This window comes from Ruditapes philippinarum, unplaced genomic scaffold, assembly GCF_026571515.1.
Source record: "Ruditapes philippinarum isolate M1 unplaced genomic scaffold, ASM2657151v2 ctg1132_1_1_1_1, whole genome shotgun sequence".
Classification (NCBI taxonomy): domain Eukaryota; kingdom Metazoa; phylum Mollusca; class Bivalvia; order Venerida; family Veneridae; genus Ruditapes; species Ruditapes philippinarum.
The window spans coordinates 141,655-154,009 of record NW_026855335.1 but is presented as its reverse complement, the minus strand read 5'-3'; the positions used below and the strand labels follow the sequence as shown (position 1 = coordinate 154,009).

At 34.3% G+C, this 12,355-nt stretch overlaps 1 protein-coding gene across 4 annotated transcripts; it reads right to left on the bottom strand.

The window, feature by feature from the left end:
- Window positions 1-2,543: 2,543 nt before the first annotated feature.
- LOC132742988 (protein unc-93 homolog A-like) lies at window positions 2,544-12,121 on the bottom strand. 4 transcript variants are annotated; one of them, XM_060731490.1, is made up of 6 exons: window positions 11,816-12,119; window positions 10,673-10,736; window positions 8,082-9,706; window positions 7,475-7,610; window positions 5,458-5,589; window positions 2,544-4,588 (listed from the first exon to the last, which is right to left on the bottom strand). In XM_060731490.1, exons 3-6 carry the CDS (start codon window positions 9,408-9,410, stop codon window positions 4,347-4,349), a joined length of 1,839 nt encoding a protein of 612 aa, XP_060587473.1. In that variant the 5' UTR covers window positions 9,411-9,706; window positions 10,673-10,736; window positions 11,816-12,119; the 3' UTR covers window positions 2,544-4,346. The 4 variants fall into 4 exon arrangements, 2 of the variants coding, with proteins under 2 accessions (XP_060587473.1, XP_060587474.1); XM_060731491.1 differs by lacking the exon at window positions 11,816-12,119 and adding an exon at window positions 11,746-11,794; XR_009627511.1 differs by lacking the exon at window positions 2,544-4,588 and adding an exon at window positions 6,923-7,200 and having other exon boundaries at window positions 5,456-5,589; window positions 11,816-12,121.
- Between the last annotated feature and the right edge of the window lie 234 nt (window positions 12,122-12,355).

Below are 12,355 nucleotides of genomic sequence, written 5' to 3'. Positions count from 1 at the left end.
GATTTTAAAACACGTATTATAAGAATGGAGAAAAGGGAAAACGCTTATCATGCTCGCTGGTAGAAAGCTGAGGGGTGTTTCTTACAAAAGAACTTTGAAATGCACCATTTGAAGTCATTCCTGGTTGGATTGATTTGTGTATTGTCTTATTCAAGTGTTTTCATTGCATTTATGTGGTTTTTGTGTATTCTGTAGAACCCCATTTCTGGTTATCTGCAATCTATTAAACCATTCCTCGTCAAGTATTTTACGATATTACGAATTATTACCCCAAATGCAATCTAATTCATATTGATGAGGGAGCTTGTCGTTAGCAAAATACTTCAGTCAATTCAATAGTGAGTGACCATGTGACTGCTCTTAACCAGTGATACTAGTGGAAGGAGAAAATAGAGACGCGTCATGACAAGAGCAACATAATGGGTTTGCGACCAGCATGGATCCAGACCAGCCTGCGCATCCGCGCAGACTGATCAGGATCCTTGCTGTTCGCTTTCCAACCTTATAACAAGTAAAGAAACTGATAGCGAATAGCTTGGATGCGCAGGCTGGTCTGGATCCATGCTGGTCGCAAACGCTCTAAGTTGGTTTTGTCATGACGCAGCTCAAATGCACTTCATTCATTTAACAAGAGGGCCATGATGGCCCTGAAATCGCTCACCTGTATATAGGCCCACAGAGCGATGCCAGTTTAAACCCAAGGGCTTTTATTTGAACAAAATTGGTAGACACCCATTAGAAGATGTTTCATGCTAAACATCTAAGGTCTAGCTCGTTGAGTTTTAAAAAAAAAGATTTTTTAAGTTTTTACTATACACATATAGTTAAAAGCAATGACATCCCTAGGGCGGGGCCAGTTTTGACCCCAGGGCTTTTATTTGAACAAACTTTGAAGACACTCACTAGAAGGTGTTTCATGCTTAATATCTAAACTCTAGCTATTTGTTTTTATTCAAAGAAGATTTTTAAGTTTTTGCTATACACATATAAGGAAAATTAATGTCCCCCGGGGCAGGGCCAATTTTGACCCTAGGGCTTTTATTTGAACAAACTTTGAAGACACTAACTGGAAGATGTTTCATGCTTAATATCTAAACTCTAGCTATTTGGGTTTTTTCAAAGAAGATTTTTTTAAAAAGCTTTTGCAATACATATAATTATAAGGAAAATCAATTACCCCCGGGACAGGGCCAATTTTAACCCCAGGGCTCTTATTTGAACAAACTTGGCAGAAACCCATTAGAAGATGTTTCATGCTAAATATCTTAGCTCTAGCTCTTTTGATTCTTTAAAAGAAGATTTTTTTAAGTTTTTACTATATGCATATAGGGAAAATCAATGACCCCCTGGGGCGGGGCCAATTTTGACCCTAGGGCTTTTATTTGAACAAACTTGATAGACACTCATTAAAAGATGTTTCATGCTAAATATCTTAGCTCTAGCTCTTTGGGTTCTTTAAAAGAAGATTTTATAAGTTTTTACTATATGCATATAGGGAAAATCAATGACCCCCTGGGGCGGGGCCAATTTTGACCCCAGGGCTTTTATTTGAACAAACTTGATAGACACTCACTAGAAGATGTTTCATGCCAAATATCTAAGCTCTACCTCTTTGGTTTTTTTAAAGAAGATATTTTAAGTTTTTTTCTATCGGTTGCCATGGCAACCAGAATTCTGCATGGATTTAAATTCTTTGAACAATTTTTAAAGGTGACCACCAAAGGAACATTCCTGTGAAGTTTGGATGAATTAAATTGGCTCAGCAGTTTATGAGGAGATGTCATTTAAAATAAAAGTTTACGGACGACGGACGGACGCCGGACGAAAAGCGATCACAAAAGCTCACCCTGTCACTTTGTGACAGGTGAGCTTAAAAGAACAAAACGTAATGTGATATAAAACATTTATTACATTTTCATACCACATAATGTGATACATATATGAGAAAAAAATAAACTCATAATGTAGATTTATGTAATGAAGAATGAGAAAACACATTCTTTTAAGCAAACTAAATATTATGCAAATAATACAAATGCTTCCAAAACGGAGAACTGTTTTTTCAGAAACAAAATAAGCTCATATTGTAAATGTAATGTAATGAAGAATGAGAAAAAAACATTCTTTTAATCATACTAAATACTATGCAAATAATAAGAATGCTTCTAAAACGCATTAATATATATTTCAATTACGTTATTTAAAGTAATTGCAATTGTCGACTTTTTAAAAGTCAAAATTCAAACATTTCCCCAAAAATGAGTTTGTAAACACGACGGGAAAATTCCTCGGCGTATATAAAGTACTAAAATGTACTGCAATTAATAATTGCCATATACAGGTACTGCAGTATTCTCAAAAGACAATCCCTTCAACCGAGATCAATGACAACACAGTATCATCGAACAAAAACTGAAGTCTGGGATTGATTTAGACAATGACATACCTCATTTTGTGCCCACTTAATTAGTTATTTATAGTGGAAAGATAATTGCTGATAAAACTTTACAAGAAATACATACAACGCCTTTTTCAAGTAAAGGCATGTCTTCCTACCCACACAGCCCACGAGTCATTAACATAAACGACATTAACAGACAAACACAATACAATGTCATATAAAGCTAAAATATACATTCATACCATTTGGAAAGTTCAACTTTCATTTGTACATTTAAAATAAACATTTTAAATTGTATTTGAAATACATACATGGTAGAACTTTTGATCTCAAACGAATAAGTGGCACAAATTACAACCCAGACACGTTCATCCCATATTAAATATCAATACAGCCTGACACCAAACCCTTACGTTCATACTGTTAGATGCAAAATTTCAAGACATATTTTTTTGAATCTCCTGAATTTAAGTCCAATATCAAAATATAACGACGCAGTACCGTTGAAGACAGAATTCAATATGCTGCTCTACTGTACATCGCCAATAATTTTTATGTTTCTATATGCACATTTATATGAAAGTCTCCGTTTTAAGACATTAAAATTAACAACAACAAAAAACAGTAAAATGTGTTTGATTGATTTGTTGATAACTGCTCTAAGACAAAAATATTAGTACAAAAATCAGAAAAACATAACCACGATATGGCTACAATATATGATAAAAATTCTCTTTTCGCCATGCAATACTTTATGCAATAGCTTTGTCACAAAAGTATTTAACATGCACTAGAACTAAGTACATGGGTTTCTAATGGAAACGATTTGTTTTTCATAATAATGACAACTTTGGCATAATAATTAAGTCTGCATGGACAATTGTGTTCACTGGTTTGATATGATGGTGTGTTATCTAAGTCAGGGCGAACGATCAAGTTGCCTGGCTTGATATGATTGTGTATAGTTTATGTCAGAGTGGACGATTAAGTTGTCTGGCTTATTATTTAAGCCAGAGCTAACGATTAAGTTGCCTGGCTTGATATACTGGTTTAAGTTGTCTGGTTTGGTATGAGGGTGAATAGTTTATGCCTGAGTGGACGATTAATTTGTCTGGTTTATTATCTAAGCCAAGCCAGAGCGAACGATTTGAAAGTTGTCTGGTTTGATATGATGTTGTTTTGCTTATGTCCGAGTGGATGATTAAGTTGTCTGGTTTGATATGATGTTGTATTGATTATGTCCGACTGGATGATTAAGTTGTCTGGTTTGATATGATGTTGTATAGTTCATGTCCGACTGGATGATTAAGTTGTCTGGTTTGATATGATAAAATATAAATTAAAGAAAGACATTTGATTAACAGAGTTGTGTAGATGATACATTAAAGGGCCTCCACTGAAGTTTTGACCAGAAAATAACAAGCGTTGAAAGCTTTTCACTCAAAGCCGGCTAAAATCGTGCAAAAATCGATTTTAAGTACAACGTTTGAGTATATTTCTTTATTATCTTCTGTAGATGTTTTCATTTTAAGTGAATCACTTTATTTATGCAAGAATTTTTCATTTTTACTCTTTTTGACCTCAGTGGGGCTCCTTTAAAATTAAAAGTACAGAGAAAACCCTGTAAAAATCAATAAAAAAGGTCTTATATACACTCGGTCTTATACATGTATATACACTCGTATATGACAGAAAAAATTAATTACCTAACAGAAAAACAACAAAGAATAAAATAGCATGTTCTACATTCATAACTACATTTTGTAAGAATGAGGTTAATGTGTGCAATGATTTAAGAGCTGTATTTCTTGCTGTCAGGAATTTCCATTTTCACTGAATACTCGGAATAAGTTCGTGGAAATGGTCCCTAGAACATTAATAGTCCACACATTTGTATGACTCTATTTCACAATACAATGCATTTCAGGGTTAATCCTCCAACTTCCTATTTCACATAAATTTCAGTCCCAATAGATGTACCGGTAGCTCTTGACCTCCGTCCAATTACCTCCATAGCAATATATAGCACAACAGACAGAATGCATGTCGCTGTAGTGAAAATAATTTTTGACATCATACATAACATGTTTGACAACGTGAACACAATGATTCCAGCAAGTCCTTGTAGAACCCGACAACATCCGAACGCAGTTTCATATCTATCAGCAAACAGTGATGATATTAAACCTGGAATTAAAATTACAAAACGTTTAAATTGTAAGCAATAAGCACAAACTAGTTGTAATTGCTTTATAGTAAATAAATCTTAATGATATTTAGCACTTTTTTATTTTATTGTAAGTCTGGCACAAAACAGATTAGATTGTTGTAGTTGAGTATGTAATTGAGTAAAGAGGAGGGCCAAATTGGCGATCTTTAAATGACTCCACTGACTTTTTTTTTCTTTTTTTAACATGACGGGACTGGGAATATTTTTTCCGAAATTTGATGTAGATCTGAACCAAAAACTCTGTGCTTAATTTCAAATCATGTTTTCATCCTGTTTTTTTCCCCATTTTAATTGTGCAAAATTACCCCATTAACTTAAAATGGTTGGAACCCTATTACAATGTACTAGTAACTCAAATTGGGCTATGAATTGCACTACATATCCATTTCAATTTAATACTAAGTGTATTTTTTATTTACTTCCCTTTGCAGATTTTTCCATCTTAAGTGCTTTTCTTAATCTATGTAAAGTTTTCAATTTCTATGCGTTTAGGTTTTTAGACCTCAGCGGAGCCTCTAAATCTCTATCTAGTAAAACAATAGTTGATAAAGACATGTCGGATTTTGCCGGATATCAAATGACACAAAAGAATTTCTCAACGGTCATACGGTCAAACTACATTTAACAACCATGTAGTCTGAAATCTAAATTCAGTAACAAACTAATTTTCGCGTTACGCTTAATAGTACAGTTATTTTTAATTTAAAAAAGATTTACTCATAGGTTACCTTTATATCAACAACTCGTATAATATTTAAGGGGTATTTAATTTATTTTAATGCCGCGACATTTAATCAATTAGTAATAATAATAAGTTCAGGCTTACTATTAATCTGAGACTGCCAAATGCCGTCTGCAAATCCCCAAGCACCAATGAAAGCAAACAACAAGTATTGGTCGTCACTAGATGGTTCCCAAACCGCCATCAACGCAAGTGAGGTCACATTCAACGCAGACGCTACAAAGTAAAAATTACATCATTTCAATACCGTGAAATTCATTTTTAAAAAAGGATTAAAATAATTTGAAGTAAATGAACGCTTACCACCAAGCTTGCAAAGATTAAAGTACCGTCGACATAGGGATGGCAACTGTCCTACCTGAAAACTGAAACACAATAAACCTTGTAACTTACCTATATGTTTATATCCCTGCTTGGTCGAAGAAAGGGGTAGTGTTTTGCAAAAAAGTAACGGCATGTGATCGAATTGAATTTGAACTAGAGTACCGGACAAAGTCGGATCAGTATACGCCCGAATGCAAATTTGTTTGAGGAATCAAGCACCATACTGGGAGAGATACAGATTATGATGATTCATGAAATATATATTGTATCTAAATGATCCTCATGACAGCTGCAAGTGACAAAATACTGTCACAAAAGCTTTCTATCTAAGACAGTGGTGGTTAAACAGCAGACAAAGCTACCAACTGTTTCTCTTGCTTTCCAGTAAAAATTATCATGTATTCCTAAATCTGAATAATTCAAAGAAAAATGAAAACACTACTTGCTGCGCGTGTATAAACTGAACAGCTTACAATCATTTCGTCATTTCACTTAAACAGATACCTTCACTACGCCCCTTTACTTCCCGATAGGGTATTCACATACCTGCAAGGGTAATCTATTCTAAAAATAGATCAACAAAGTACTTACAGAGTATGTATACCTTAATCAGGATTTTAAATGACCTTTACCTTGATCTGAGGAAGCCAATCGTTCTTTTCATATTGATTTACATTTCTGCGAAAATAATCTTAAGATCCTTCCGTCTGTTCAAAAGATACAAAGTGAGGAGGCCCAAACATTGCCTCATGGTTTACATTTCTGCCATGTAGTTTCAATGTCCTTCCAGATAAAAAGCAGCACGAAATTACTAACGAACTGCAGAACGGACGGACGGACGACCTTGTGCATAACATCATACGCCGAAATTCTTTCGAGCAGATAACAAGGAAATCCTTTTGCCGGATAAAAATAGCTTAAGGCGATCACTTTAATGTGTGTCAAATAAAGCCCAACGCTTTATTCTCCCTGTGGATACATATACATAATGGACCTTTGCAAAGGTAGTGTAACATTGGTAAGTGTGTCCTCAAGTGATTTAAGAAACATATTGTGATGTGACTTGGAAAAGTGTGGGCACATACGCTTACTCGTTCGAGTTACTTAACATTTTTGAGACTGCGTTCCATGCAACTCACTCTCTTTGTCGATCATTGTATTCTTTCTTTGGCGAAAGACTCTCGCATCGTCATATTTTATTTTATTTCAAATAGAAATAGCATACCTTGGTAAACAATCTAACACTCGATAAGAGTCACATCGCTTCATCATAGTTAACCTATGACCCCGTAAAGGTGCAAACACTACATTGAGTGCACAAACTCATCACACTAACCAAATCCTTTCGTCAATATGCCATCAGTTGATCACCGCCCGACTGTTATTTTGGACATTTGAAGATTAAGTAACAGTAACTTGGTTACTTAATTTAAACCACTGAAATCAAATGATCAAAATTAACTTGCTGTCAATCAGGAATTGGCCTTGCCTCGTCTGATGGCGCTGTAAATGATATAATCATGTATTAGGTATCATATATACTAGGTATCAACATGGGAAGTCGGAATTGTCTAGCCCTATTGATCTTACATCTAAAGCTACAATACTTTATCAGTGTATTTCAACACTTACTTAGCCTGCTAATGATTATTGGTAAACTTATTATTCCATTATATCCCCCTGAATTATCTACAATTTACATTTATCAGAATGTACATATATTTACAATGGCCAACAGTTCAATATATCAATGTACAGTCATAAACGCCGTACTCACCCACTATAAATGCTGCCAGGTTGCCTGTACATTTAGCCAGTTTCCCAAATATGTAAGAACTAATTGAGCCGCAGATTCCAAAACATATCATCGAGTATCCTACCATTCTCACACCAAGTGGACATGTAACGTATGCCTAAAATGATCCATATTTGTGACATATGTTTGTTTATTTCTTGTTGCCACGGAGACTTTTTTCGGGTAAAATAATGCCAATGTGTGTATTTCATGTACATTCGCACATATAGGATAAAAAATCAAATTTCTAACATAATTATTTAAGAAAAATTATGATGTGTCAGTACTTTTCATCTCTATATAATTGAATAAATAATAATTATAGTTCAAGTAAAACAGAAAATAAGAATCCCTACAGATAGTCCAAATCAAAAACAAAATATTGCAGGTTCGGTTTGATTGAGCCTGTTCATGGACAGTACTACTGTCCACGCCCCCTAGCATCGGCTTAAGCAGAATTCAACATTTAAATATGAAATGATAAATTTTTTAATTAAACCGAAGACTCAAACATACACCAAGATTCAATTTAAGAATGCACGATTTTACAGGTTATTCTTGCCATAATGGAGCTAAATTAAACCATTACCTTGAGGACGTCTGCAACAACAAAACCATTGCTAATTACAGTGTAGAGGCACAACATTACGATAAAGCAAAACTTAGGGTCTATCACCATAGCAACAACGGATCCTGCTTGTGACAAAGATTCCCTCAGAGTTAAGCGATGTGGTGTATAGTTGGGAAGTTTGTCCAAAAAGCACTGAATGACCAAAATGGATAGAACTGCGCAACTGGAATATGTACCAAGTAAGAATAGTTTATCGAGATCGTCAACATTTGATTTAGACTCACTGTCAGAGCTCAACTCACAGTGGGCAGCACCACATTTACCCTTGGCAACTGCTTCGTTAAAGTTTATATCCGTTAACTCGGTGCCGGTACCATTTGAGATGAATTCGTAGATAATTGTTGATGCATTGTTTATATTTTCAGTTATTGCACGATCGTCTTGATGCAGTTTCATTCTTTTATCCGACTGTGAAAAGATTATAGAGGATATAAGATTTCCGAGAACCATTGACATCTGTAGTACCAGGAAAAAGATGCCAAAGTAGCGGCTTAGTACACTGCTGGTGATCTTTCTCTTCAGAAAAGCTTCGTCGAGTCCCAGCTCCGTGATGTATGTGCACAGAGCATTCCATAGCAAGGCATTGCTTAAACCATAGATAACTGAGGCAGGAATGATAACATAGAAGCTTGGGAAATAGTTAGCAACAACGTAAACTAAATGCCCGAAACAAGATACAGACATACATAGTTTTGGTTTATATCTTTGAACAATAAATGGACTTGCCAAACTTCCAAACATAAAGGCTCCGAATAACGTTGCTAGTGAGTACACGCCAAGTCCACCTTCACTATTCATTCTGCTGCTTTGCAGATTCCGGAGGCCAAATATTGCAACATGTAACAATGTTACGCCGGTACTAAGTATCAGCAAATTTTTTAGATTTTTCGTCTTAACAGGGGCAGCAATGTCAATCGTTTTGTCATCATTGGTGAACTTCGTAGATTCGCCAAACATGGATTTATCAAACTGCATACTGCCTATCTTTTCCTTAAATATTTTAGACAAGAGTCTGTCCTGTCCAGCAGATAATGGATTGAATCCAAGGCGCTCGACTGTGTTAGAGTGATTCTTGTAAACATCACCTGACCCATAGATGCTACAGACACTCCCAAACTCCCATCCGCTTCCAAAAACATTAACTGGATTGGTTTGAACTACCTCAAAATCATGCACAATAGAGTAGGCTATACTTAAATCAGATCCAAATATGTCCTCTTCGTTCTTAATGTTTTCATTTGTCTCGTCAACAGTGACAGTGGTATGGGCATCATTTTTGAACGACATTCAAACTGGTAACCGACTTTTATATCCATCTCGGTCTTTTCAGAGACAATCGACAGTTTCTGGCAGTTTACTCTCGATTGGTTCGTTTACAACAAGAAGAAGCGGAGTGTCACTATTCCAACTTCCGGTATCGGAGTTATCAAATGTTTCGTAATGGACAGTGTCAGTGTTTTCAATATTTGTTAAAGATGGAACAGTCCAAGTTTCCCCGTCTTTTGACTGTGCGCAAAAGTTAATTTCTTCTTCATTGTCACATTGAATTCCATTATTATATTGGGAGTACAACTTGCCGTCATCTGAAATGATTTTAAAATGACGTTCGACTCTCAAGATATGAATATAAAACTGCATTGATTAAAGGGTCCTAAACTATCAATACGAGAACAAATAAATCAATCAATAAATAAATAATGAATCAAGCAATCAATCAACCAAGCAAGCAATCAATGAATCAATGAATGAATCAATGAATATCGAATTTTTTATTTACTTCATGTGATTTTAAATAAACATGATTTATCTACTTTTAGACATATACAGTATACTCAAACTTGAGGAATATTTTCTTACTGTACATTTTGGAACATCAGCAGAGACCAAACAAAACACATTGAAACTATTACCAGCTAAATATACATGGCTATAGATCGCCTTAACCAGTAGTTAGAAAATTTAAGAAAATCGTCTAATTAACGGGATACATTACTATTTTTATAAAAAAGTATGTTTGAGTGGCGACATGGCCGAGTGGTTAACGCGTCGGACTAGAAATCTATGGATCGGTAGCCGTGCGGGTTCGAAACCCCATTGAGAAAGACAGTTGAACGGATTCTAAAGTGTCTATAAGCTTACAGCTTCCTACACAGTCGAACTAAAATAAACCAAAACATGTTGCAATGAGGTAACAAAAAATATACATGTATGTACACAGATGAACGTCGCGTGGCCATTGACTTACACTATACCCCCAATCACCCTCTATAACCCAAAACCCTTAAACATCATCCAAACATCATAAGTATTGACAAAAATTAATTTTATGAAAAAAAAAATTATGACTCTAAAACATTATTTTTTTTAGAGTCATAAGATTATTTTTTTCATAAAATTTATACTTGTCAATACGTATTATGTTTGGTTTTGGGTTGTAGAGGGGGAATGGGCATGGCCACGCGACATTTACCTGTGTGTGTGTATGTATAAATATCGATCTCTACTTTACATTAACCTTAAATCAATCATTATAGGTATGATGTACTTACCTGCGAGTACTTCCATTTTTTGTTCTCTTCAAAATCCTTCTTTAATTCTTAAGCAATTAAGTTCCTAGAAAACAGAAAGATATTATGTGAGTCTTAAACTAGTATAATCTTTTAAATTAAAATTTAAAAGATTGAAAAGCTCGAAATCTTAAACTTTATAAAAATAAAAATATAAATTATATTAAAATATACAACACTGCAATATCGTTGTTCATTCGAGATTTATCCATACTTCATAAAATCCGGCAACATTCGGGTTAATGGAAATAATAGTATTGGACGTGAAAAGAGAAGCGTCTAGAAGAAAACATGGATTTTTGCAATCTGTATATTGATCGGAATCATCTGATAATATTACATACGTGTATGTTAGTTAATTCACTGATTTACGTCAATTGCGATTCGGTTAAAAACAGTCGAGGGATACCGAAATGGAAAACGATGACATAATAGTAATAATAATAACCATAACTTTATTTACAGAAGGTAACACATTACGCCATAAACAGATTTGTACAACCTTTTTTACAACGCGGCCTTCTATCAAATGTCCACGGATCTTCAATATATCAAAGTATTTATTAATTTAAAAAAAAAAGAAACTTAAAATAATGATTTTTTCCTGCTATATTTATCAATGCAAACGAGTATATGACACGATTGTATTTATAGTTTATTCAGAACGCGGCACTCATGTACATTGTATATCGTATTTTTTTCTTGTATTATTTTTTCGTCGCTGTTTAAAATTATCTTTGTTTGTCAGTAATTATTTTTGGGAGAGCAGACAAGTTTGCTACGTCACTGACACTGTCCGTCGTAATTGCTCAGGAATCCGCCGTTTAAATTTTAAACTAAGATAAACTCGGGTGTTTTATTGAATAGATACGGTAACGTGCAATATCACGCAATGCTAAGAAGGTCAATGAACAAACCTTCTGTAAGGTTCAATTGTTTCGTTCTTAATACTGAACCATTCTTAGTGACATTAAATATTGCCTTTTAAAAGTATGTGAAATATATGTATGATACAAGAATCATTTATCTTACAAAATTTGTTATAACAAACATACCAGAAATAAGATACAAATAACTCGTTGTTAGAATATAATAATTAATAGTAAACGAAAGTAAAGTTCTTACCTCATTTTATATCCGCTGATTACGATATCATGAATAATGAGATAGAAGCGCCCTCTCGCAGCGAGAGACAAAATAAATCTATAAAAGGGTTGTTCAATAAAGCAGGGGAAAAAAGAGAATATTTGATACTTTTCTGTTTCGCGTTTTTAGAAGTATATAATGCATTGTGTATTTGTTGTATTTTTTCCGCTGCTGCATGCTGTTGTTGTTGTTGTTTAACGTATATATAACCAGTAAAAATCATAGAACCTTATCAGCCGCTTTTTAGAATTCAGAATTAAATAAATTTTCTCATATAAGTTTAACCGTTTTCGTCATATATTTCTAGTTTCGATTTCTAGTATATATTGAAACGAATAATCCATACAGACGCTTATTTGTTTCAGCACCATGTCATACAAGCGCTTACTTAATCTTTTTTGACACGGAAAGTGACGATATGTGCCGAATATAATCAATCTTAACAAGGATGTTTTATTCATGCAACATAATATAAATATACTGTAAATTATGTTGCATCAGAATTCGTTGAATGTTTGT